This window comes from Ictidomys tridecemlineatus, chromosome 1 (assembly GCF_052094955.1).
Source record: "Ictidomys tridecemlineatus isolate mIctTri1 chromosome 1, mIctTri1.hap1, whole genome shotgun sequence".
Lineage (NCBI taxonomy): Eukaryota > Metazoa > Chordata > Mammalia > Rodentia > Sciuridae > Ictidomys > Ictidomys tridecemlineatus.
In genome coordinates, this window is record NC_135477.1 from 160,332,104 (window position 1) to 160,359,813 (window position 27,710).

A 27,710-nucleotide genomic window follows, 5' to 3' on the forward strand; every position below is an offset into this window, starting at 1 on the left:
TCCTGTCTACAAGGGTATGCTGGTTTCCGGCTATTATGGGTATTAACTGAGTACCTCATCAGGCTCTGGATCGGTCCCTATAGCTATGCATTATGTGTATCTCTCTGAGAGGAGATCCCCTCGTCAAAATAATCTGATCAGTCTTCCCAAGGTCATGGCTCTGATGGAAACAAGCACACAAGAGTCCAGCAGGTTCAGAAACTGGGTTTGGATTTTCAGCCACTTGGTTCAACTTTGGGAGCAGTGACTTGAGGGCTAATGCTGAGAGCTAATGCTCAAAGGAAGAGCTCAAAGCATTCAGGCAATATGGTTTTTGCCCTCAGAAGGCCATGAATGACAAGGATCAGAGTAAATGCAGAAACTGTTCACTCATGCAGCAGGAGAAAGGGCAGGAAGGGCTGTAATTCAGAACCTGGAGCCCCTGTGAAGTGAACTAATCAGGGACCCAGCACAGAACCAGGTTTGAGAGTAAAGAAGCCAACAGTGTTCCAGAAGATGGGCTAAGCTTCCCTTTGACCTCAGCCTGAAGATAGTTATGTAACAGGCCCTGTCTGTCAAACTTTTTACCCAGGTCCATCCACACTTTCTAGTGTAAAGTGCCCTTTGGCAAACCGAATACAGACATGAGACACCTTTCTGCCACAGCACTTACTCTAGCCCCTCCTAAAGGGACTAGTTCACACAGGCTCTGACCAACTTCACAGAGGTACAGTAGGATTAGTGTGTGTGTGGGGGGCGGATGGATCTCTTCCTCCTGTGATGCCACACCTCTTGCTTTCTACCCAAGAGACAGAATCTGTTTGCAAATCACACCTGGAAATGTGAAGCGCTGACACCTGTGGCTCAGCCTTTGATGGGTGGGTGTAAAAGATAAATACTTCCTTCTTTTGTCCGTGGTACAGGTGGTTTTTAGGTGTATTTTATAGTCCTCCTCAGAAGTTCTGGCTGACTGGAACACGCCTGCCCTTGGCACTGGCCAATCTGATAATATAGCCCAGTGTTGGGCCTCCTTCCCTCCTGGTTCTCCTCTGTCCTTTACTCCTGTTCCCTGGAATCTTGTTCTCTGACAATTTAAATGCACAGACATGCTGGTCTCAGGGGAACCCAGGCGAAGACACTGTGTAGGAAGGCTGATGCGGTTCACAGACTAAAGTACAGATTTCTAGTACACAGGGATTAGATCTTAACCTTATAGTCTAATCCTGAACCATTGTCAGAATTAGCCCAAAATGACAGAAAGAAGAGTTAGGTGTTGATGTGGCAAGGGCTCACCAAATTCTGGAAAACAAGATTGTAGGTAATTGCTATTATTTTAAAAAATCATTTTATTTATTAAAACTTTCTTAATTTCCCAAGGCACTTCAGTAGCTTTCACAAAAATACATTTTTTTAAAAAAACCAGGTGAAACATATGCTTTAGGAGTACCATGGTAACATAATTAGAAAAGACAATTACATTGAACACAAAATATCTCCCAATAATGTTATGTGACTAAACTGAGCAACTCTGAAAGATTGTGAATGTGATTTACAATTCTTTCTTGTAATTTTCCCCATGATTAGGTACCACAAGAGGAACACATACAATCACATCTTTTTTTTTTTTTGGCACTCAGAGAAGTGCTAGTGGCTAAGGCTGGTAAGGCCTTGTACAGTGGTTGGGGGCACAAGCCAGGAAGCTAAAGAAGTAGCCTTTCCCAGGTGTTTGCTGAAGGGCAAATAACTTAAGAAGGAGAAGACACAACAAACAAACAAAAACAACAAAACCTCTCAATACAGTTTCGAGAGGGGAGACAATTTCTCACTGATACACTTCCTTCAAACCACAGATAAGAAGCTCTAGTAGTGAGGAGGCTTGATTTACACAGCAGTAGAAAACACAGAGAGCAGACTTATGGGCCTGACAAGCCCAGTGCTTTGATCAGATGTAAACAAGCCTGCCCAGCAGTCATAGTGTGGTCACAAATCACCTGCCCATGTTCTGCATCTGCTCAGAACTCTTCATCTGAATCATATTTACATTTCCCTAAAGCCTGTGCTCCTCCCTACCGGGGGATGCAACATCCCAGTTAATGTCCTCTGTAACTGAGAAAAGGTGAGAAATCAAACTTCCCCTGTGGAATATTTTTTTCCTCTTAAGTTCATCATGTAGGGAAAGAAGGGAGAAAACTCAGACCTCCATTTTATCAGGGGCCTTTTCAGGTAGTCCAAGATTAAAATATATATCTAGCAGATGCCTCTTGTATTCTTCCAAATCCTACAGGATCTAGTGAGCCATCGGCTTCTTAGGAAGTGCCATGTCTATCACTGTAATAGTTAGGACATACACAAGTTGTCTGTAGGTAGCCATGGTGTCCCTGGAGGAACCGTATATATCCAGGATCGTATATATGCATCCTGTGAGTGCGTATGATGCTCATCCACGAGCAAACCAGACACAGGGTCAACAGAATAAACAGCAAAGGCATTTGTCACTATTGGACTCGGAGTCTGCACAGCCATTTCTGACAAGATGCAGGCTTTCCTTTTCAGTTCCTCTCTCACTGGAGGTTGTGTTAAAAGGCTGTGCTCTTAAGGATTGTGGGGCTTTCTTCACCATCCTTTAACATTCTTGTTTGGCTTGGGGTTTGCCTATATTTTATTCTATTAAAATAAGCAAAACAAATGTTAGGAACAAATCTGAAAAAGGAGCCTATCAGACTCAAAACAAACAAATACATCAGAAATGAGGATAACCTCACTGGGAAAGAAAAATCATACAGCAGATCTGAGATATTTTCTCCTAGTCTCTGCACTGTCCCAAAGCTGCTGTTGCCCTGGCAATGTGTGTGGAGACATGTCCACACAGGATCAGATTATTGCCATTCATAACCCTCTGATGGCTAATCTGGCCCAAGGTATTTGTGAGAGAAAGTCTGCTGGGGACTCCACTTCAAGGGGCTGACCAGGCCCAGACCCAGTACATCCTTACTGTGAGGAAGGAGGTCTCCTTACCCTTTGACCCTTAACATCTGGTCAATGGTGTCGGGGAGAGGGCTGCCAAAGCTTTCTGGGAAGAACAAGGTGAGGATGGCTGTCAAGATGGTCAGACTTCCCATGAGAATGTAGGGCAGGAAGCGATCATAGGCACCTGTGGCAGAGCAGACAGAAGCCCCAGCCCCAGGCTGCAGTGAGACTTGGTCTACCTCTATTCTTTTTCACTTCTAGGACTTGTAAAGGGGTCACCTTCCTTGCTGGACTCGGCCCTTCCCACAGCCTGAGATGCCAGATTGGAATCTTGTACCTAGACACTATAAGAACCCACAGCTGGCACAGGCATGCTCAGAGGGCCAGCCGTGCCCCCATGGTGCCAGGGAGAGATTCAGGGGAGCAGAGAAGCCAAGCCATGATGATTAGTCTATTTCTCAATGCTGTGTTTCCAAGGAACACGAGGTACTTGTCCAGGGATAGGAATAACTCTGCCACCTCTGCAGATGTGCCACAACCTGTTTGATTTGCCTTCAGGTGAGGCAAAAAGAATTTATTCTTATTAGGTCTATGCCACATGCTCACAGAGCACTCTGGGTATTCTCAGGGTAGATGCCAGTTCTCTCCAAAGGTGTGCTGGCTAGGGATGTGCAGGGAAACAGCAGCTGCCATGAGGAAATAATTCTGAGGAAGAGAAAACTGGTGCACAGCCACATAAAGTGACACAAGCCTGTGTTAAGCGCTCCAAGCTACAATGATCCTCAGTGTATCACACTCCTTGAATGAACATCTTTCCCCTCATCTTTCCTGATCCCAAGAAGAAATATCCCCAGTTAAGTACTCTGGCTCCCTAAACTTTTCTGATGATTCTTAGGATAAAGAAATTACGCTCTCTGATGGAGGGCCTGTGTGTCCAAAACAGAAGCAAAGTCCTCTTTCTCATCCATTTTTTAACTACTCTATAGGTAGTTTTCTGTTTGGAAGCGAGAGCTTCCCCCACAGTGCCCTGGGACATGATCCCTCCCCAACCATAGATCCATACTGGATGGATCCCATGTGCTCTGTGTGCTTGTTTTCCTGTGAGCAAGCCATCTCCAGCTCACATTAAAGCCAATTAGTGCTTCTGTCCCATCACTCCAGTGTGCCCTTGGCCCAGGGAACTTACCAAGGTAAACAAAGTAGGGAGACAGGATGCTGCCCAGGCGGGATGCTGTGGAGCTGACTCCCACACCCATGTTTCTGACCACTGTGGGGTATAGCTCAGCTGTGTACACGTAGACCATGGAGAAGGCAGAAGTGATGCCAAACTTCCCTATCATCACCAGGACTGTAGCCAAGTAATACAAGTCTGGAGGGGCAAAGAAAGAAAGTAGACACCAACTTAGGCTATGCTGCTGTTGAGAGTTCCATTTCCTTTTTTGCCTTGGGGTCAGTTTCTATAACTTCCTGAGATAAGGGGCCATACCCAAGATTTCACCCCAAGGTGGTTACTGAAAGGAGACTGGGGACCTACAACTATGCAGATATACACTGTCCTCAACTTAGAAACAACCAGATTAAGCTCTTCACAGCCTAATCGACCTGCCTTCTAGTGCAGAAGTCATTACAGACATGTCTATTGGGGAGCTGTCTTTCTGTCACTCCAGAACTTCAGACTGCAGGTGCTGCAGAATTAACTAATGATTCTAGATAAGTGGAGAACTCAACTCTAACTCATTTCATGGTTTCATTCTACTCAGACCTCAAAAACATTTAAAAATCATCTGAACTTTGGGATGATACTCCAATCTATCCTTCTTGCTATCTAAGGAGACATGAGGGTCCCTCTGAGCTCATATCTGAACCTCTACATCCATTCTGGGGCTCCACAATACATTCTCTGCTCCTATGCAGAAGGTCCCAGCCTGATGGGACCTAAAGTGACTACCAGAGGATCCCAAGCCCATGGGTGCACTGAGGACTCCAGGCATAGCGATGGACAGATGAGGGCCCACTGACTCTCCTAAAATGGGTCAGAAAGGACTCCTCCCACCAATCTGTAAGATATGAAGACAATTTTAGAAAATCCTAACCATGACCTCTGGGACCTCCTCTTCCTCTCTGCCTCTCAGTTCTCACTAGTTCGCTCAAGCACCCCAGGCTCACTACCTAACCCGTCTTTGCTTGTCTCTTCTTCCTGAAATGTTCTCCTGGACTTTCTCATAGCTGAACTGCCCCCTGTTTAGGCAGCTGTTCATGACCACTCTTATGTAAACTAGCTCCCCACTATACTTTATTTTTATTCATAGGAGGTAAGACAATCTGAAGAATAAAGAGCCTTTTATGTTTTCTCAACTAGGATGTGGGCTTCCTGAGGACACTAGTTTACATCTGTATCATTAGTACCAAGCCCAGTGCCTAGCCCACAGTATGTGCTCCACAGCATTGGTTGAATAAATAAAGCAGGGCTGGGAAAAGTAATGGGGATGCCCCCCCCCCACCATTCTGGAGAGGAAAATGAATATAAACGCATTAACCTGGATTTAGAGTAAAATTAACCAACAGCTTCAATGGGTGTTCCTTCCCATTCCTTCAAATTCCTGGCCATAAAGAATGTTCTGGTCTCACTAGGTACTTTTTATTGATTTTCAGGCTAAGGATGCATATATGCAGGGGATCTATGATGGGCTTCATTTTATTCTCTGAATTAACTAAGGAAGGTAGCCTGGTAGAGAGTGGGTGACTCAATGAAGACCCGAGAGTGCTGATGCATATGTTCCCTACCTGGGGGCACCAGCTGCACGAAGAGAAGGACACTGCCACCCAGGAAGAGAGCAGTGGCCATGGAATAGCGCCGGGGCACATGTTGCAGCAGCAGCCAGGCTAACACGTATGCTGGGACTTCAACCACCGCCGAAAGAAAGCAGTTCAAATAGATGTCTCCATGCAAGTTAGGAGTATCAAGGGAAAGTCCAAAGTAGCCCACTGCAATGGTCAGCCTGCAATGGAGTGCAGAAGAAAGCTGGAGAAGCAGTATCCACTCTCCCACCTGCACAACTTGAAAAATGCAATTACTTCAGGACGTTCCAAACTACCCTAAGCAGAGACTAGGAAGGCAGCAGTTTTAACCCCAAACCTTACTTCGCAGAAGAAAAGATAACTCCCCCCAGCCCAAGTGGTACAATGGTAAGTTCCTGTTTCATGCATTTTGAGAGTATGCCAAATACCAAGGGTCCCAGCCAAAGGACCAGATTTACCTCACTAAAAGAAATATTCCAGCCTGCATTTCAGCCTCAAAACCCCTGAGATGAAGACTTTAGAAAAGCCTATTTCCCTATTCTATGAACCTCTCCAAACCTAGCAACTGCAGAAGGAGCTAGGGAATGAGTAAGGCAATAGACACCAAGTCAGGAGCGACAGGATTGGAAAGATAATATCAATAAAGTGCATCATTAGATAAAATATTTGGAGAAAGACCTCCAGCAGATGATTGGTGGTGACCATCCAGTAAGGGCCTGGTCAGAGGCAACTGGCACCACCCCCACTGTACTGTGGAGATAAGAGGGAGAGAGATGGTGGGGCCACAGTTTCTCATCTGCATGTCCTCCACTGTTTCCTGTGCCCTTACTGGGCCCTCTCCTCATTAAGCATTCTCTGTTGATGACCCAGACCTTTATGCTGTTACCATGAAGGAAAAGAGTATGTCCACAGTTCCTGGGAAATTTAGAGAAGGGAGGAGTGGCTGGATAAACCACAAAGCGGGTGACTCATCATGGGTTGGCATGTCTAAGGTGCAGGCTACACGCTAGTTCTGTCTTGAGGCAGACCTGGGAAGCAGTGCCCTGCCCTGGGGGACTATGGCCCATTCCTTGGAAACGGGTGACTCATAGTGCATCCCAGTGAGCAAAATGACGGGCTCCCCAAAGCTAGTTGGTAGAGAGCAGTGGTTATGGAAGAGCACTGGGGCACATGTTGCAGCAGCAGCCAGGCCAACACGTATGCTGGGACTTCAACCACTGCCAAAAGAAAGCAGTTCTCATAGATGTCTCCTTGCAAATTAGGAGCATCAAGGGAACGTCCAAAGTAGCCCACTGCAATGATCAGCCTGCAATGGAGTGCAGAAATGAAGTCTGCCTCTGCCCTCCTCACCCATCCTACTATACTATTCACCCAGGAGGCTTGGAGTCTCCTTTAATCCCAGGGTCTGGATATGAGAAAAAAGCTGTCTAGACTCTCAGATGTGTTCCTTCTCTCTGGTAACTCACACATTCCTTCCTGACTCTTCATGAAGTGCCTTGTTAGATGGGATCTGGTGAGGACATTTAGGCCATGGCCCTGACTCCAGGATAGTCTCTGAACATCCCAGGAGGAGCATATCCCACTTCCACATTTCCAGAAAGTCCTTAGACATCTCTGTAGTCTTAAAAGACAATGTGTCTTCACTCAGATCCTTCTTAAAAGCCCCATCTGGCCTGCTCAGACATTATCTGTGAGTTGGTAGAAGGGAGCAGGGGACAACAACTACTAAGCAAGGATGCGAAGTAAGCAATGATTCACCTCAGGATGTGGGGAGATCCCCAGTGGTCCCTAGTTCTCAAACAGCCTCCACCATAGTTTTCATTCTCTTTTTCTGAGGTTCTATCACATTAAGAATTATGACATGCCCATTTCTTCCATCCATCACAGGACACATCCCTTTCATTTTCTGATGACACAGTCTCAATTTGGATCTGAGGCACATCTGCAAATAAGAGGCTCAAGAGCCACCTCCAGAAGCTGATTGCCTTCCTTTACCGAAGCCTCAGGTATGTCTCACTTACGCACCACAGGATTATGGACATGATAGTGACTATTCGGATATTTCGGGTTCGGAACAGATCCAGGATGCGGTGGGACTGCTGCTTCTTGGAACGTAGGTCTTGTAACTGCAGGGACAATATGATTGGGGGCATGGGAAGGAAAGAAGGTTGGAGACTCAGAACATACAGTAACATAACGTAAACCTGGCATCATAGCTGTCTTGCTTCTCAGAGTTAGGGAGTGTGGTATCTTTCTTTCTTGAAAAGAACAGTAGCATAGTGACGATTTGGGGATGCTAAGTCTTCCTCAGGTCTTTGTCAATAACAAAGACAATGAAAATGAGGAGTAAAGGGAGGTGACCAGTTCCTCAAAGAGCCCAGTGAAGTCGGACGCCCAAGCAGACAGTTCCCTTGCTGCACCATCCCCATCCACCCATCAGTGGCCACATTCCAGGGAGGCCTCTAAGCATTCCTTCCTAAGGCTGGCTCCCTGCCCTCTGGGTCAGAGAGAGAAACTGGCTGTGCAGTTTATTGATATGACATTTTAAAAAGATTCATGTTTTGAGTCCTCCTACCATGTAGTTACTGGTCTGCTTCCAGGGGGAAAAAATTCAAATTGAAAAACAGGAAAATTGACCTGAGCTTCACCCAGAGTAACTTCCTATGAAATTCAGCACAGCCAAGGCCATTAATAAACCACATGTCTAAACATACTGATGTTGCTTTCTTAAGCAAACCCAGCTTTGGAGCTTGTTTTTCCCAAGTTAGCAGTTCAACAAAAGGTCAACTTTGGACTTAAAGGATCCCCTGAAATAGCCTCATTTCCTCAGAGATGCCAGTGGGGCTCATGGGTTCACAGAGACTGGTTCCTCACTTAAAAGTCACCAAGGCCAACTCATTTAAAAGCCTTCTGTGAAACACTCCTGCCCTAACCTCTGCTCCAGAGCCCTTTCCAATATGTGCTGAGTGAGAGCTGTTGCTAAGCCACACTTCAGCTGGACGCCATCAAGGCTGTTGTTGGCCACTGGCCTCTTATAACTGGTCTCTCTTGAGCCTGGAGTCTGCATCCTGAGTCCCGAGAGTCTCTAACCCGCCGGCTGCTCACACTTCAGCATGATTGCTTGAGGCTCTTCCCACAGCCAGTCCCTAGTCTTCCTGTCAGACCACAGACAGATTCCAGAACCATATCAGTCAGCATTTATAGATCCTAACCTCTTGTTGTACTCATGAGTTTGAGGGAAATGTCTGATGCAGAAGGGCAGAAGGAGAGGGAACAGGAAGGAAAAGCAAGAACTAGGAACAAGGCAGAGCCAAGAAGTGTTCATGGTGTGTGAGAACAGGGTTTGCAGAAAAGTGGAGAAGGAAGAGATGGACTTCAGAAGGGACCTGGCTTCAAAATGATATGCAACAACTAACCACTGAGGGTGAAAAGAGGCTGAACACTGCCAACGGCAAATCTAGTTGTGTTTTTTTTAATGCTATGTGCTGGATTACCTTTATGATGACAAATCACCTTAGGCATGAGAAACAATGATTTCCTGAAATGCTGACATTGTGTAAAGTCTATTTCTCATAAAGGATGTATTTTATTTATTTTATTATATAATTGCCTAGAAAGTAAAATGTATGAAACCTAAAAACCATGAGAAAGGAGAAACATGTTAGGCAGTTGGAAACTATTTCTCAACTAATGAGTATTAAAACAGGGCATGTCTCAGGGAGACGTAGGGCTCAAGTTGGGCTGTGTGCTACCATCCTCAAATCATGACCAGCATAGCCCCCACTAGTTCCCACATGGTGCTTACCTCACTAGGGTCAAAGATAGTGGAGGGTGCAACAATTCCATTGATTTTGGCAGCTTTGCGAATGATCACCTCAGCCTCTTTGTATCGTCCCTGAGAGATGAGCCATCGAGGGGACTCAGGGATAAACCTAGAAGTACAAATACAATCTCAGTGAGGCCTCTTGCCCAACAGCTGCCCAACAGACCAGTATGGCATAACTGGAAGAGGGAAATGAGTTTTCAGATCCAAAGTTAGGTTTGTAGAGTGTTAGATGTTCACAAATCAGAAATAAAGAGATGGTCCACACCCAGTAAACCTGAGGTGCGAGCTCTAGGGTAGGCTATGGTGTATAAAACTTGGAGGGCCCTGCACAGGCTAAGGGGATTCCTACACTGGCTGGCCATCTTCATTTATGAAGAGTGGTGGTGCCCCCTGCTGGTTCTAAGAAGACGTACAAGATGGGATCTTGAAGCCTGGCTCCTGTTGAGGGCTCAGCCAGTTCTTACCCTACTATATTCATTTCCTGTCCCTAGCATCCACAGAAGCTTCTGCACTGACCCATTGATCTCTATTTTCTCCTTCCCCTTCCCCTAACTTATCCAACATACTTGGCCTCTGTACCTAGAGTAGCCTGGAGCCTTGGCACTCACCAAGACCAGGTAGCCCTAGAGACATAACTAGGTCCCATGATGAGGTATTTTCTTTCCCACTATGCCCTGAAATCTTCTCCACTCCTCATGGGCCAGTAATCTCATCTTCCCTGACTCTAAAGGGTGATTCCTCTTCACTCTGACAAATGGCCTCTTCTCTGTCCAACCAGTCTACATTGCATGGCCTCTGCACGGCTACCCTGAGGACATCACTTTTGGAGCACTCTCCCCATGCCGAGGGATGAGGCCAGCAACACACAGCTAGAACCAGGGCTCTGTTGTTCTGGGGTCTGAGAACTTCCTGGAGATCACACTAGACCCCAGCTTCTCACAGCTACTTCTCCCCACACTAAGATCAACCCAGAACTGGGCTGAGAACAAGTCTATTGATGTCTTGGGATTGTTTTGTTTTGGTTCTTCCAAGTGTGAAGAGAGACTCTGAAACAATATCAATAATCACACTTCCTGTCTCTGGGAGCCCAAATTTGAGGGCTGCTGCTGCCCTCTAGTGAAGGCCAGATGGAAGCCACCGTGCTGGAAAATACAGGGCCACACTCACCACCAGAGCGCAGCACACAGCACTCCGGGCACAGTCAGTGCCAGCAGCAGCATCCGCCAGTCTCTGATGAAGTAAGCAAACAGTGGCAGCACCATGAAGCCAAAGGCATAAAATATGCATACTCCTAACGTGGAGAATATAATACGAATTGACTTGCCAAGAATTTCAGTTCCTGATCAAAACAAGGGAGGAGAGAAGTTAGCACTTTAATTTGGATCATTTTCTTATTAATCTTCCATGGTATCAGTTTCAACATAGAGACAAGGAGGCAGCCAGAATTATTTCTATGTTCCCAAGCCCTAGGGAGGAGATGGATTTGAACCCAGTCCAGTCTGACACACTCTTGGAAGTACCTCACTGCGGCCTCTCAGCCCCTTAGCCATTGTTCTATTGTGAAATGTCACCACTTTGCTCAGCCATATGCTAAAGATACCATGTTAGCGCCTTTCAATTTCTCATATGAGGAAGAAACCATTAAAGGCAAAGTCATTACTAAGTCCACACATGCTGACTATTATCCTTTGAGGAAAAAATATTCTATTATATGTGAAAAGAAAAAATAATCCTTTCAACAATATAACCCAAGGAACTCAAAGATTTTATTGCTGGAGTCTGATTTCTCCAAACAGTGAGACAGACAACCTTTTTGATGAGAACAGGCTGGACTGAGCAAAATCCTACAGTGTGTCCTCTGAATCAAAACCTGAAGGTGACTGAGGCCCATTTATGCTCATCCACAGACATCACTGGCCACAGTGCTCTGCAGAGGTGGCAGTTCTCTTCCCCAGCAAGCCTGCCCATCACAGCCCTTACTTCCCTGGCATGCCTCCATCTTGCTCCAGCTACCTCAGTCTGGGTAGTGGTAGGCTTTATAAAAAGGATGTTTTCTGGTGAGTTCTAGCAAAATGGCAAAAATGACTAACAAGACCAAGGTGCCACACCTTGGAGGTCAGCAAAGAACCAGAAATCAGAAGTCAGGCTATTGTGCCACTGGGGATCCAAGGCTGGTCACTTGTCTGGCTTAGTTTCCTTGCTGATAAACTGGGTTCACCAAGAAGCTCTGGCCAGTGTTGCTAAAGACCATTTCCCTTTGAGGAACATCAGAGCTGTCTCCAGAAAGGCAGGTGGTGGGATGACAGTGAAACACAGGATCGAGTACTCAACTCCAACTTGATGGCCATACCCAGGACAAATGCTGCCACGTAGTTGGAGATCTGGCCCATGCCTACAAGGACAAACAGCACAGTAAACATCTCGAAGTTCTTTGAGAAGATCTGTAGGAAGCTGAAGCCTGTCTGCATGCCCATGGTCACAAACAGCACGTTCTTCCGACCAAACCTGGAAAGGAAAGGAGAGTCACAGAGAACCAGCTGGGATAGGTAGCAGAAGGGGGAGTTCCATCAAGAGAAGGGGCTGTGGGCAGTGTTGCCAGTGTACCCAGTGCCCGTACAGTCCCAGGTTCCCAGTCCCCATGCTGTTACTCCTCCCTGCTTCCCAGAACCAATGTGCAGCCTGGATACCACAGTCATTCAAAAGGCAGTGCCACAATTATGATGATGACAGCAGGGGACTGAAACACATCAATTATGCTTAAATCATGCATTCACAATGACGTTTTAAAAAGAATCATATCATCTACAAACAGTGATGATTTGATCTCTTTCCTTCCTATTTTTCTTTCTTTTATTTCCTTCTCTTGCCCAATTTCTCTGGCTAGAATTTCTAGTGCTATATAGAATAAGAGTGATGAGAATGTTCATCCTTCTCTTGTTCTAGATTTTAAAAGAAATTCTTTCAGTTTTTTTCCCATTCACTATGAAGTTGGCTTTGGGTTTGTCATATGAAACCTTTATGATGTTGAAGTAAGTGCCTTCTGGCCCAAGTTTCTTGGGTGTTTTTATCATGAATGGGTGCTGAAATTTGTCAAAGGCTTTCTCTGCATATATTGAGATGATTATTGTGATTTTTGTCCTTGATTCCACTTATGTTATGAATTCTACTAATTGATTTGCATATGTTAAACCGTTCCTGCATCCCTGGAATGTGGCCATGATGTATAATCTTCTTAATATGTTGTTGAATACAACTTTCTAATATTTCATTGAGGATTTTTGTACCTAAGTTTATTAGGGATATTGACCTGTAGTGTCTGTAGTTTTCTTTCCTTGATGTAGCCTTATTTGGTTTGGGTATCAGGGTGATACTGGCTTCATAGAATGAATTTGGAAGTGATTGGCTCCTTTCTATTTCTAATAATTTCAGGAATATTGGCATTAGCTCCTCTTTAAAGTTCTTGGAGAGTGCATATTAGAGTTCATCTGGTCCTGGGCTTTTCTTTTTTGGAAGGGTTGTTGTTATTATTATTACTGTTTTGATCTCATTACTTGTTATTGGTCTGTTTAGTTATAAACAATCCTTTTGGTTCAATTTTGGCAGGTCTGTACTAGTCTAGAAATGTATCCATTTCTTATAGATTTTCTAATTTATTGGAGTTTAAAATTTCAAAATAGCACCTAATTATGGATCTTTCTCTTGGTCTACTCAGGCTCACACATTATTATCTTTGGGAAACACACTCAGATATAGCCAAAATAATGCTTCACCAAGTTTCTGGTCATTCATTCTACCCAATGTGATGCAGTTATCTTGTATAAACTTCCCAGATAAAATCCCTTCCCTAGAATTAGCCTTCTACTCCTCTTATACAGTCTATTTTTTTTAAAATGAGAATCTTATTTTGGGGGATTTCTGCTTTCAGGATTTCAACATTCAGGATTTTAATCTTAAAATTGTGATTTTTTTTTTCAGGATTTTAGATTTTAGGAATTATGGCATTTGGGATTGTGTCTTTGGGATTCTTCCATGAGGAAGTAGTTATTTTAAGAGTCACACTAGTTAGTTTAGTGGTTACTTATGGGTAAGGGAGGGTGCTGAAATTGAAATGGGGCACCTGGACAGGGCTTCTTGATGAACAACAAAGTTCTATTGCTTGCTTTCATGAGGGTTACAAGATTATTTTTGTGGAATAATTCCTTAGGTCACACATTTGTTCGATATAGTTTTCTGTTATCTATGCTCATTTAAAAAGTACAAGTTAATGTTTTGTTTTGTTTTAGGTGGGTTTACTTAAAATAGAGTATCACAAATAGGAGGAAGAGTCAATCTAGTGGGAAGCTTACATCTATGGGGCACTAGCTGACACTTATTCAGTGAGTGTACTGAGTATCTATTGTCCTAGGCACTGGGGACATTGCTTAAAAAAAGATGCACTGTCTCTATCCTCGAGGAGCTTATAGTTTACTTGAGGAAAACATCAGTCACACTTTCATCAACAGACAGACAAACTGCTGAATATGTGATTACATACCCAGACAAGTGCACTGAAGAAATGGCTCCCAGGTCCACGAAAGTTCAAAAAGGCACTCATCCAGAACTGGGGTGGGGCTGGGGATTGGGCATTGGGGGAGGGTCTCCCTGACAACAGGACAATGATGAGTCCCAAAGGGAAAGTAGCTGGTTGAAAACAGGGGATTAAGGGTATAGAAACCAAACTTTCAAAGATACTCAGTCTGGTGTTGAAGGGAGACCAATATATATCCTATGACAATACTTCATCTACCAACTTTTAATAGGTGCTATGAAGGAAAGTCACAGGAACCAGAGTATTGTAAACCTTCTATCCTGAGGAGCCCTGGGGGTGGCATGGGGAACACTATAGACTCTGAGAAGGACACACACCACCGTGGCTGGAGAGGCACAACAAACATGGGCTGGCATCATCTATGCCCAGATTTCAGAGGGAAGTAGGAACCAGACTGCGTGAGGCCTTGCAGCTGCATGAGAGAATTTGGTGTTTTCCCTCAATGTAACAGTTTTTTGTTTGTTGTTTTGATTGTCACAATTCAGGCAGGGGGTGCTACTAGCACCTAATGGGTAGAGGCCAGAGATGTAGCTAAATATTCTAAAAAGCCTAGAAAAGCTCCCCACCACAAAGAATAATTTGGCTGAAAACATTAATAGAGCTAGGTTGAGAAACCCTGGTGGAGAAGGGTTTCCACCTGCATTGTTCTGTAATGAAGGCGCTCTACACACCAGTGGAGGGGAGGTGACAGCAAACTAACTACACAGCACACTGGTATAACCTCTGCCCCACTTCCCTATCCAAGGTTCCCTAAAATGGTAGAGAAAAGAAGGTCCAGGAAGCTCTTAAGCAGCATCAGTCCTTGGCATTTGGGGACTGTAACTAGAAAAGCTTGCTTTTATGCTGTATGCAAAGTGGTAAACACATACATTTCTACAAAAACCAGGACATATGAGTGCTTCTCAGTGCTGTGTCTCTCATGATTCATAAAGATGACTGAATAATGTCAGATAAAAGGCTTTGGCAACCCAGGATTATTTAAATTGCTCTTGAACTTCAGACTTAATAATACACCAGAAAGAAGGATAAACCTTTGTCCCATATCAAGAGTTACTGTTGAAGGCATGACTCTATTGCTCTTAGGTAATTTCTTTGGCTTGCTTAGAGGTGGTGAGGTCAGAAGTGTTAATCCCACAGAGGACTAGGACTTCTCTGGGAGTACAGACAAGCTTGAGGGGTAGTATTTGGAGCTAAAGGCAGGGGCTACAGTTAGATTAGCCACACTTTAACTATTTCATTTCCTGGACTTAACTGATTCTACTTAAAAGAAAGTTCTGCTACCAAAAATTTAAAAAATGTTTGAAATGCAGTATGTTAGCCTCTCTATAGACTAAGGTGATCCTCCACATACTCATGAATTTTGATTCCCTTGTTTCCTTGGAAGTAGACCTTTTGGAAACTTTCCTCAGGTGACCATGGTGTTACATGGTAAGCAAGTTCTTAAGATGACCCATAAAGATCTACTTCAGCCATGACACAGTTGATCCAGAAAAACACACCAATTTTCCACTGTGAACTTGGGGAACTAGCTCCTCCCTGTTCACATTAACACAAGTCCTCGGAGCCTCAATTGCCACTCCACTCCAAGAGTTTCCCCCATCTCCTAAGCTCGGTCCTGACCCTCCCCTTCTTACTCTGCACTCTCCTCTGGCCCTTATGTCTATGTTTAGGGTTCCGATGAGGGAACTACATGTGACAAATTCCCAAATACACTTCTCCAGCCTGAACCTTTCTCATGGTGCACCATACCCATACATCCAAACACATACTCAATTTCTCCACTTAGGGGTCTCATAGTCACCCCCAAATTGGTATGTTTTGATTAAACTCAACATCTCCAGCAGATATGGTTCTCTTCCAGCATTCTCTGTCTTAAAGAAGGGTACTATCTTTCACCTAGTTAGGCAGCCAGAAACCTTATTCCCCTCCCCTTCCACTCACTCATTAGCCAAATCCTATTGACTTTACCTCTCTACCCCCACACCCTAGGCCAAACTATTGTCATCTTTTGCATGAACTACTGTGAAAAAAATCTCTTAATTTGTCTTTCCACAATCCCTCCTGCTTCTCTTTAATCCTTCCTCCACAAGGCTGCCATATCTTTTTAAAATTTTTTTTAAGTTGATGGACCTTTATTCTGTTTGTTTATTTTTATGTGGTGCTGAGAATCAAACCCAGTGCCTCACACATACTAGGCAAGCACTCTACCACTGAGCCACAACACCAGCCTGGTTGTCACATCTTTAAAAAATACAAATCTGCTCACTACACTCGTTCAATAGCACCACACTATTCTGTCACTGAAGCCCAAACTCCTCACCATAGTGTGCTAAGCTGTGCTTGATCTTTTGCTCAGACTCTGCCTGCCTGGGAGCCCTCATTTATATACTACTCTCTGTGTTTCTACCACACAGAACTTTTTTTTTTTTTTTTCGTTTGTTTTCCTAGGCCTAAGCCTGCTGTCTAGGTTTTAGTACATGCTGTTCTTCCTGCCCAGAAATGCTCCTTCTTACTCATCTTTCAACTCTCAGCTCATGCTTCATTCCTCAGGGAATCCTCCTGTGACTCCCCTTTTAGACACTTTGCAGCACCCTGTACTTCTTGGTATCACTCCCCATGGCCAAGGATAACAATCATTTTCTCATCAGTAGTAGGATACATTCTGCTTTGCTAGAAGGTGAGTTCTAGGAGAGCAGGGCCTTGGAGCAGTAGTCCACACAAATTGGAGGATCAAGACTATCTGGGTCTAAAGCTTAACTTTGACCTAGCTGCTGAATATCCTTGGGCACATATATTATCTAACCCATGTTTTACTTCTCCACTTATAAAATGGGAATAATGATAGTTCCTACTTCCTGGGGTTATTAGGACACAATTATTTGGTTTTCTAAAATAATCCATATAGTACTTATGACAGAGTGTGGCACGTATTGGGCACATGTTTGTTAAACCAATAAATAATTAGTCAATGCTTAATACTAGAAAAAAGATCTAGAGAAGTGAAGGCCTTTCCTGGATGAGGGCCAATGTCTCTGACCCAGCTAGCATCGTCAGTCTGTGGTCATAGTCTAATTGAACTCTTTAATGCTTACTGGTAACTGCAGTTAATCACTAGATGACACTTTGGAAAAGATAGATTTATTGAGAAATTCACATAAATTTTTCATGAGGAAAGACTTGACAATAATCCATAAATGCAAATTATGCCAAAACATTACCCTGAATTTGTGCCACAAAATAAAACAGAATTGACCCTAAGGGAAGATGTTCTCATCCTTAACTTCTCTATGGGAGCCCAACCAGCCAGGAGGTTGCTGGTTAACCTTTTTCCTGGGTGACACACCGATTCTGTGGGCGTTTTCTTTGTGGCACTGTGGCCAAGGACTTGCTGAAGGCCATTGTTTTCAACTTCAGGGTTCTGTGACAGACCCTGAAGCTTCAGAGAAGTAAATATAGCACAATGGACTCCTTGGTGGGTAGGGGAGCTTATAGATAGTCCCTAATATTTTGCACATATTTCTTTTTTTAAAAAATTTTAGTTACACCTGATAGTACAATGATCTTGACATATCATACATTTGAATCAGATGGGATATGATTTCTCACTTTTCTGAGTGTACAGGTTGCAGAATCACATTGGTCATACAGTCACGTATATACATACAGTAATAATAATGTATATTTTATTCTGCTGTTCTTCCTTTCCCCCCTTCCCCTCCCCTCCCCTCCCATCACTTTCTCTACCCAATCTAATGTGACACACTTCTTTTTTTCCCCCTCACATAGTCATACATGTATTCTGTATAACAATGAGGGTCTCCTTCTATCTTCTGTGCAATTTCTCTTCTCCCTCCCTTTTTTGCACATATTTTAGTGTTTTTTTGTTTTTGTTTTTGTTTTTGGATACCCTATGCCAGAATGGACCCTGAGTTAAAAGTTTTAGAATTGGGTTGTGGTTTGATCTTTAGCACCATATGAAAAAATGTAATCAACAAAATAAAGTTATTGTGTCCATCTATCTACAACTAAAAATATATTTTTTAGAAGTTTTAGAATTATTCCAATACCCTGCTTATGACAAATGTGTAAACAAAATATTTGTTCTTCTTGTCTTACAGTAAGTGCATAACCTCAGGCCTCTTAGTTAAGGGGCCTCTGCTGGCTGGTGAGATCTCTCACCTTATACAGAGAATTCTGGTTTTCTTGGGAATTCAGAGGTAGCCACCATGGTACCACCTACAGATCTCCAAGAAAGAACATTTGCCTCTCCCATCTCAGGGACATCAGAGTGCCAAATCACCCAATGAAAGTGAGCCAGGCTAGTACAAAAGTGAATCATGGCATAAAAATTGGTCACTGCATCATGGATACACTCTGCTTAAATAGATTAGGTTTCTTTTCTTGGCAAGAGTTAAGAGAGAGGGGACGAAGAATGTTAGCCCATTTGACTTGGTATGGAGTTTATACCAGACACAGCTTTCTGTTCTTTTAAAATATAAGGCCCTCAGCTGAGAGAATAGTACAATCTGAAGTCAAGGCCAGGCACATGCTACTTGCTTGGTGCCATGGTGCCCTGTAGCTGCAGGAGGCAGATACCTTACCTGTCTGAGAGCTGCCCAGAAATGAAAGAGCCCAGCAGCACACCCACAAAAAACAAGGAGATGGTAAGCGGGGGCTTCCAGTCATCTTCACACACCAGGTTCCACTGAAAGAGGAGCAAAGGGATATATCACTCACCTCTTTGAAAAAAGGTCTTAAATTTAAAGTTTCTTGGAAAATGAAATCAGGATGTTCTACATTCCTGCATGATCTGGTGTAAAAACTCACCCAGGCAATGGTCACTTGAGCAGCAGAGCAGACAGCAGGTGACCTCTCCCTCCCCATCCTGTCTTTCATAGCTTGGGCTCCATTATCTTGCTTCCATTGAGGAAGAAAGAGAGGCAGGGAGTAACATTCTGCCCAAATGCCAAACTCATGTAGCAAGTTCTCTTATGCTCATGCCTAAGATGTGGACAGAGTCCAGAACTGTGGAAGAGGCAGAGTATGCTTTACTCAGTGGGCTTCAAGCCACTGGAGGGGTGAGGGAGCAGTGAGTCTAAAGGTCAAAGCATCCTACAAGGGTCTGAGCACAGTGTACACCATCTGACCCACTCCCTTAGCTCTGCTCACACTTCCAACCTGGGCCAATGACCTCTATCCTTATATTGACAGTTGGAGCTAGAATCTAAATGTTATACACCAACAATACTAGGCCCAACTGCAGTTGAGAGCTCTGATCTGGGAGTTAGGCAACCCAGTTTTAAGTTTCACTCAAGTGTTAGCTTCTTGTCTAACCTTAGACAAGTCCACCCTACCTCCCACAACACACACACATACTGTGCCTAAACTTTCTTGTTATAAGACAAGAGACTGAGGTAGGGAACAGGCTATGCTGCTCAAGTTTCCATACATAGTGTGTGACTCCCTGTATATTATTACTAGGAACAAGAAAAGAGATCTGCAGGCAGGAAGGAGTACATGGGGATTAAGTTAGACACAGACTTTAGGTTATCCCAGCCTAATGAACCAAAAGAAGAAAGCAAGCTGAAACAAAAAACTTTGGTTTCAAGAAAAATGTTTTCAGAACAGAGACTGCGCACGGTAGTAATCTTTGCAGGCTTCTCACATGCACGGTCACCCTTCTGGGAATTCAGACCCTTGCTAGCTTGGCACTAGGCTACTGCCTGCCTTCCATGGAGCCTGCTGGTTCCCCAGTAACCAACAAAGACAGGGAGAAGGTGTCCATCCCTGGAACAAAGCATCTCTTACAGGTCAGCAACAGAGGCTGAAGCAAGTCTGCTCTGCCCTGTTGGGCTGTGTGTGCACGTAGCCTCTGCACACCTCTAAAGGGGTTGAGTGTCTGGGCACAAAGAACACTTGCAGTGACAAGGTTTTCTCAGGTGCTGCTGTCTCTCCACTTTGGAAAAACATTTGCCTGGATGGGCTGAGTATGGTGATGATTCCCAACCCAGGGAAGAACTGGGGTCAGTGAACACCCAAATGTGGAGGAAGCCTAGCAAGAGTCAAGGACCCTGAGTACCTAGACTAGAATGCTCAGGAAGCTACAGCCTTCCCACCTGTGCACCTCAGTGATGTCATCTCTCTGGTAGGTAGAAGAGTGTCCTAGGGCAGGTCCAATCACCCATGGCTGCTAAAGCCAAAACTAGGACTAGTGGGGAGACAAAGCTGAGGGAGTCATGACAAGGTGCCAGCCTCTAAACTTCAGGAGTCAGATTATGGATACTGAGTGTGATGGGATGTTACTTTTGAAACAACAAAGATGAAAAGAAGGATTCAAAGCCAACAGCTATTTCTCAACAGGTCTACCACAAGAACTTGGGAGTGATTCAGCTAAGTTAGACTAGAGAAGTCACAGGATTCTGCAGTGAGTTCTGGTGTTGTAGACCCCAGGTGGGTCTCCACAAAACAGGTTTCCCAAGAATATAAGACTAGCAAGGCTGGGGGACACCCAAACCCAGGGCAGACGGCTCTTCAAAGGACAGGATGACCACAGACATCTTGGGATTGGCCTGGAGCATCTCAGGCTCCTTATTCCCCCTCCTCCCTTTGGTACAGCCTGTCCTAGGTCAAGGCAAGTGCGTAAGATACAGTGCCCTCTAACCACTACTGAGTGCCCTTGACAACTCTCAGAGTCTGGCTTTGGGCTCTCTGGAAGCCAACTTATATTAAAGTCTCTTTCTTAGTGACCACAGGGGGATCTGTGAGTAGGGTCAGGAAAGGTGATAGGTCTCAAAAATGAACACAAAGAGCAGGCATGAAGTCGGTCCCATCAACCAGCCAATCAATCCATTCACTTACCTACCAACCACCAGACAGACTTCAGTGGACTCTAGGACATAGTCTGAATCCTCCTGGGAGTGGGGAGGGGGTAAGAAGCCAACAGAGTCTAGGCTAAGTACTTCCCACTTAATGTGTCTGTGAAGGAACATAGTATTCTATACTGAGCTCCCCAACTACCTAAATCAGCTATAGAACAGCTTTTTGATGTCTCTACTTGGCTCGTGGGATGGGCTATACTGGCTGATAGCAATAAGTGTCAATGTTCAAACAGAATGTGTGGATTTGAGATTTGGGACCCAAGTCTAGCATCATTACCCCTCAGCTGGGTGGGCTGGGAAAGCAGGTCCAACTTGAAAGAATCTGGGAGCAACTTTGGTGAGGGGCCTAGACTTGCTGTTCTTCCTGGTCAGAACTGAGCCTTTCTAGCAATGATGGCTTCAGAGTTATATATATGTATATGTCCGAGCTTTTCAAGTTGTGTACTTTAGATATTTCATTTTCTTTATAAATTTATGCCTCAAGCTGTTAAACTTTTTATGAGAGGGAGAACTGCATCTCTTGTACCTTGTATGTAACTGGCATTGCTTTTCAATTATGGGACGTACAGAAATAACATAGTTCCCTGGGACTAAATGTTCTTACCTGTGAACTGGCTGGAAGGGAAAAGAGATAGGGTCTGTGCCCATAAGGTGAATATTCTTCCCTGAGATGTACCTAGGCTGAGCGCATCAATGGTCAAGCACACTGGTAGGCACCGTGTGTTACAGAAGACCACATATTCTTGTCCTGCCTCCCACTGCAATTAATAGTGGATCCTTGCCAGGTATCATGGCACAAGCCTGTAGTCCCAGCTACTTAGGACATGGAGGCAGAAGGATGATTTGGGCCCATGGGTTTGAGACCAGCCTGGGAAACATAGAGAGATTTTGTTTTTAAAAAATAAATTAATACTAGATCCTTGCCCCTTGGCCATCAGACAAAAAAGTATTTGCTACCATATCCTCTACAATGCCTGGTGGTGATGCCCTCTGTGGAGGAGTAGCTCATGAACTGTTTGGTACATGAGTGAATGAGCGAATGGACAAATAAAAGGGCTGCAACATCATAGTATTCTTTGAGCTTGGTCCTAGGTCTTGTCTCCTCAAAGTCCAAATGAACCCTACATTTCAATCTCTACAATAAATTCTTTTGTTTCCTGACCCCCTTGCCTGTCAACTCTCAGAACCTAGAGATAGATAAGGGGCTCAGTCTGACCACTCATGGCCAGATGGGTCCACTATGATTAATTGCTGGGGTTGCGGGGAACACGGGGTCTAGCAAGTGGCTTCTCAGGTTTGCCATAGGGCTGGTAAAGGCATGGGTAAGGTTCTGTGCTTCCCCTAAGAAAGTGCAGTAAAGGCACAGGTTTCAGGTCTCTCTCTCTCTCTGGTCTTTCCAGCCTAGAATCAGTCTGGCCCAGCTTGCCAGGGTGCTGGGTTTTTTGTCCACATAGGCTTGTGGATAACAGTGGGGGCTCTCCCATCTCCCAAGACCATCTAGGCATGAAACAAGACTGAAAGAAAAGCTAATTCAGGAAAAAAGCAAGTGAGTCAGAGTCCTGCCAAGGACTGGGCCCTGGGGTTTCTGGAGAGGAGGGACATGAAGGGAGCAAGGTGATGCAGAGGACTGCCAGTTCTCAGCTGAAGGAGCCCCAACTTGTAGCTGCCAGAAATTTTAGAAGTTTATCAAAGACACTTTCTGCCTGCAGGTTGGTTTGGGCTGTGTTGAAATCAAAGAACAGGTAGGCCCTGCAGCCTGAAAAATTAACCCAGTTCCCAGAGGAAGGGGACAGCCCTGGTTTGAGAAGCACTGAAAGGTGAGCTGGATGATTGAGGGGCCAGAAGAAGGGTCTGCTAGAAGTATGTGTATTATTAAAACACTCGTGAAACATGGGTGCATAAATCTCTTTCATCTCATAGTGTCCCCTTCTTTCTGCTCATCCTAATGCCTTGATCCAGATACACACAACACTAAGCTCTAGTCAATGGGGTGGAGAATCGCTCACTTTTCTTTTAAAACATCCTAGTCAATCCTTTTGGCTTCTTCCAAGTTTCCCTTCTATGAATTACACTAGCCATTTTTCTTAGTTCTTAAATTTCAGATTTCTTAAATTATTCATTAAACTATTCTGTAAAAACTTTCCCAAATGGAAATTTCCCCTGCATTCAAAACTGTGTGGAGATAAGGGAGATGCAAAGTTGGACTTTAACTTGAAAAAAGAAAAAAAGAAGAGCTGAGGTTTTAGTTGTCTATCAAATATGAATAGATACTCAATACTAGTGTATTACAAACACCTCTATGTTTCCTTTGGGTCAGAGGGCAGGCTTGGAGACATTAGCAAGCATGGGACTAGCTGCAGCAGTCAGCAGGCCTGTCTGGGTTGAAAGATAATGAGCCTTAGAACAAGTCATCAGAATGTTGATGAAGCAGCTTCCAATAGTGACTATTCCCTTAAGAGGAACTAGCAGCCTTGAACTTCCAGTCAAGCATTCCAGATCCCAAACAAAGAGCGAAGTAAAGCATTAATCTTGCCTCCCTGCAAATACTGACCTGTAAGTAGGTAAAAGGGCACATAGCTCTTGCGAAACTGCTTATACAGCTAAATGAAGTCTAAGCATACATATATAAAACAGTTTGACACTGACAGCAAAGTAGGGTCAGAAGGGTCAGGACAATTCCACAGCTGGCCACTGAGAGCTAGCTCATCAGTGATATCACCATTCTGGGGAGAAGGTAGGATAGGGACAACAAAGTAGGAACAAATGACTTAAATAAGCAGGTACACTTAAGGTTAGGGGAAAACCCCAAGAGGTACCATGAGCTGATTGTGACCTCAGGCCTCCCCTTTCTTTGGGCAACCACAAGTAGAATTTGTAGGAACTCCTAGATCATGGAGCCTGGCTTCCTTCTGTGATCTATGCCTGCAACCCCAGATATAGACTCTGCTTTCACAGTTTTCACTGGCTTCCGGGGAGATAACAGACACACTTGTGAGTGTATAAAACAGAATTTGGGACAATTTGAAATTCTGATTCTTTCTTTGTGCACTCATGGATCACAAAGCAGTAGGCTGCTTCCACTTAGTGACTCTTGTCAAGGAGTGATGCTTCAGGACACTGGAAAGATGTCACTACTGGAAAGATGTCACCTAGTAGGGTGAGAAATCCTAGTGGGGCTTACTTAGGTCACATTCCTCTTACTTTTATATGGAGTGAGCAGATATAGGTGCTGATGATGTCAAAACTTCTAAATAATCACAGAAAACACATATGTGCACACAGTGAGTCTCCTGGGGCAACTCTCAGACTCTACCCTTGAAGAGTGACAGCCCTCAGAAGCAACAGACCTTGGCCTTCAGAGTCCCTGTAAGGATCTTTGATGCTCTAGGAATATCAGTACCTGCCTCCAGCAGGGTTTGATGCCAGGCCAGGACCCATGACTTCTGTCATCATTCCTTTTCCTCTCCCTCCTGCTACATTTTCCTACGACTGCCATTTTGAACACTCTGAATTCATTCAGAGGCAACCTCCTCAAGGAAGCCTTCCTTAACCACAAATTCCTAATCTGACATGCAGTGAACCTAGTGGCCCAAAGCCTATCAAGGAGGGCTCTTTTCATTGACCTGCTTACTCAGTTCTACTGAGACTCCAGGGAATTAGTGTAATTACCTTAGTAAGTCTCAAAGTACATCCACATGCACCATTACCATCAAATGACTATGGGTTCACCTGGGGACAGATAAAGCTACCCAAAAGGAAAACCCAAGGGGCTGGAGAATAAGAAAGGTACTGCCTACCTTCAGTCCCTATGAACAGAGGTTACTTATATGCTTTCACTAAATCTGGCCAATTATTTTTGACTGAATACAACATCAGGTGCATGGGTCTTTAAAAAGGTACAGCTTCCCATGGGCCAAAGGAAAACAATTCTTCACAGGGTATGCCCAGACTGTGGAGGGAAGACAATTTTGTACATATGCTTCCTTTAACTTTAAAAGTTCTGAAAAGAATAGTTATTTCTTTTCTCTGAACAGATGCCAAATGGCAGGTCAAAATGGTGACAAGTCCTGACTCCGCTCCTCATCATTTCCTCTACCATCTAGAGAAAAGCTGGATCACTCAGCATCTTAGAGCATCTCCCAAGGGCTGCCAGGGCCTTCTTGGTTCCATCTCCAATGTGGCCATCAGGATTCAGGGCCAGCCTGACACTCCTGTTGTGAGGGTCATGCTCTGGCTGGAAGTCAATTCCTAGGTACTCCTAAGCCACCTGGCTGGAGGATGCTCATCACCAGGGTATCCTGTGTTGAAGGGAAGGTGACAGCGTCCTGTGCACACCTGGGGGTGGGAGGGTTCAAAGACCACATCTGTCTGCTCTGTGTCATCAGACCCTGGTGGGGGGCTGCCACCCACCTCGGTTACGATGGTGGACAGGTAGATGTCCTGGCTGAATTCCCAGCCATCCAGGCAGCTCTCCTGCTCCAGCTGCTCCAGGTCCACGTCGCGTCCCGGTTCCAACCCGAGCGCTGAGAAGTTGGAGATGGTAGCTAGCCGGTAGCGGCGGCAGCTGTGGGGCACCTGGCGATCGTCCTGCAGCACCAGCGGGATACTGTGGTTGCGCCACGCGCTGCTCAGATTCGCGGTGTCCGGCACACGGCAGTGGTGCTCCGGGGTCCCCGTCAGAAACACGACTGACATACCGTTGAAGCCATTGGGGATGATGCTGGCACTGAGCAGGAAGAAGATGAGGCGCTGGAAGGGCCCCCACTCGCCCAGGAAGGCGGTCACCTCCTCGTAGTCCCGCATGTTGTCCTCAGCGGCCCGGGGACCACTGGGGACACCGCGGCGCGCGGGGGCGGGACGCTGCGGGCGTGTGCGCACCCGCCGCCGGAGAGAACCAGCGAGCGAGGAACGCACCGGAGACCCCCCTCCGACTCGGGAGGCTCTCGAGCTCCCGCTGTCGCCGCCACCGCGGCCCGGGCGCCGCGGCCTGCCTTACATAGGGCGCGAGGCCGGGGCGGGTTCCGAGCCTGGGCCGCGAGGCTCGCCCCGCCCCCGCCGGCAGACAGTGCGGCAGGCGGGGGCCCGGGGAGGGTGACGCGGTGGGCGGCCTCGCGCCGGGTGCGCCCGAGGCAGGGGCGTGGTCTTGCCTCCAGCGGGGCCGCGCGGGCGGGGCTTCCGCGGTCCAGCCACCCAGGTGGCCGAGCCGGGCGCCGCGTCTGTGGGTCTCCGCTGCCCGGCGGGCCAGCTCGCGACTTACTGCCCAGAGAGGGAAGGCGACTGGCCTAGACTCCGAGGGACAGCCCTGCCCTTGACATGGCCTATCTTTATGAGAGTGATAGATTATTCTGAAATTGGGACGCTACCGCAATACTGAGGCTAAAGCAAGGACTTCATTCTAACCCCTTTTTGTTTTCTCCTTTCCTTTTCTTTTTCCCTTCCCCTCCCATCTTCCCCGATGCCTCCTGCATGCTGAGCAACGGCTCTACCACTGAGTTACAACTCCAGCCCTTCACAGGCCATTTCTATATTTTTGTTCTGTAAGAAATCCTTTTGTTGAAAGGGGTAATACTGGGGAATGATTTTGGCCAAATTATATTTGTTATATTGTGGGCATGGATGAATATGTAACAATAAATCCCGCTATTATGTACAACTATAATGCACCAATAAAAAATATGGAAAAAAAGAACACACTTAAAAAAAAGTCATTGTGTTGTTCTTTAACTTGTTCAAATAAATGTAAAAATTTAACTTCAAGATCACTAAGGATCCCAGCCCAAGAGTAAATATTCCCCCTTGCAGATTAGTTATTCTTGTACAGTTAACTGAGGAGCTGATTGGTAATTTTAAAAAAATTAGCAATTAAGTGATTCTAAAGCAGAATTGTCTAATAGAATAAGGAGCTGCATTTCTAATTTTATTTCTACAATTTTGAAATGGGTTCTTGAACTCCCGAGTTAATCTCCTCCCCCAACCTCCCAGGTAGCTGAGACTGCTACAGGCAGGAGCCACTGCACTGGCTACTTTTGTAATTTAAAGTTTTTTAGTAGTGATGTTAGTAGTTTTTCCAGAATTAGCCAATAAAAATATACCTAGTTAAATTTGAATTTCGGATAAAGAAATTTACTAAAGCTATTTTAGTAAAAGTATGTCCTATGTAGGTATATGTGGAATTTAAACGTAACTGAGTATGCTATTTTTTAAAAATTTGACAATGCTGCATATTTTAAAAGTTTTTGAAGGTGAAATTAATTTTAATAGCATGTTCATTTAATCTAGTGAACCCAGAACATTATCATTGTATTGTATACTCAATATGAAAATTAATAAGATGCTGCTTTACATTCTGTAAAAATCATTGACCCACTTTCTTAAAAATTCAATGTGTATTTTATAGCATAATTCAATTCAGTCTAGCTATCCACACTTTAAAGTGCTCAGTAGCCAGATGTAGCTAGTTATCTTACTGAAGGGAGGCCTTTAAGAATTTGCACTGCTAAATTTAACATTGCAAGTTAGTCCTCTTTTATGAAGATTTTTTTTCTCCCCAGTGCTGGGGATTATACCCAAAGCCTCATGCATGCCAGGCAGCTCTTTCATAATAAGAGTGACTTAGTGATAGAAAAAGAACTAAGTATACATTTGTAAAATGTAATCTGTTGGTTGAGTAGTA

At 44.9% G+C, this 27,710-nt stretch overlaps 1 protein-coding gene and 1 long non-coding RNA gene across 7 annotated transcripts; one reads left to right on the forward strand and one right to left on the reverse strand.

The window, feature by feature from the left end:
* Positions 1–1,307: 1,307 nt before the first annotated feature.
* Slc22a5 (solute carrier family 22 member 5) lies at positions 1,308–25,840 on the reverse strand. 6 transcript variants are annotated; one of them, XM_040271878.2, is made up of 10 exons: positions 25,448–25,840; positions 18,761–18,864; positions 11,922–11,963; positions 10,739–10,801; positions 9,551–9,677; positions 7,771–7,871; positions 5,731–5,945; positions 4,133–4,315; positions 2,995–3,130; positions 1,308–2,643 (listed from the first exon to the last, which is right to left on the reverse strand). In XM_040271878.2, exons 1-10 carry the CDS (start codon positions 25,838–25,840, stop codon positions 2,556–2,558), a joined length of 1,452 nt encoding a protein of 483 aa, XP_040127812.1. In that variant the 3' UTR covers positions 1,308–2,555. The 6 variants fall into 6 exon arrangements, with proteins under 6 accessions (XP_040127812.1, XP_005335836.1, XP_021589267.1 ...); XM_005335779.5 differs by having other exon boundaries at positions 10,739–10,910; positions 11,922–12,076; XM_021733592.3 differs by having other exon boundaries at positions 11,903–12,076.
* LOC120885266 (uncharacterized) lies at positions 5,940–26,713 on the forward strand. The gene is made up of 3 exons (XR_005727758.2): positions 5,940–6,132; positions 7,633–7,751; positions 25,072–26,713. It is a non-coding gene; the product is annotated as an uncharacterized LOC120885266 (long non-coding RNA).
* Positions 26,714–27,710: the final 997 nt, after the last annotated feature.

Bases quoted from the DNA above. Each gene is read 5' to 3' on its own strand.
- Slc22a5 (XM_005335779.5), bottom strand. From the start codon at position 25,840: ATGCGGGACTACGAGGAGGTGACCGCCTTCCTGGGCGAGTGGGGGCCC. The intron at 9,678-10,738 runs GTGAGTGTGGCC...TTGTACTTCTAG, and splicing joins CTGTGTGCTGCGCTCTGGTG to GTTTATCCCTGAGTCCCCTC. The intron at 7,872-9,550 runs GTAAGCACCATG...TTGTCCCTGCAG, and splicing joins CTATCTTTGACCCTAGTGAG to TTACAAGACCTACGTTCCAA.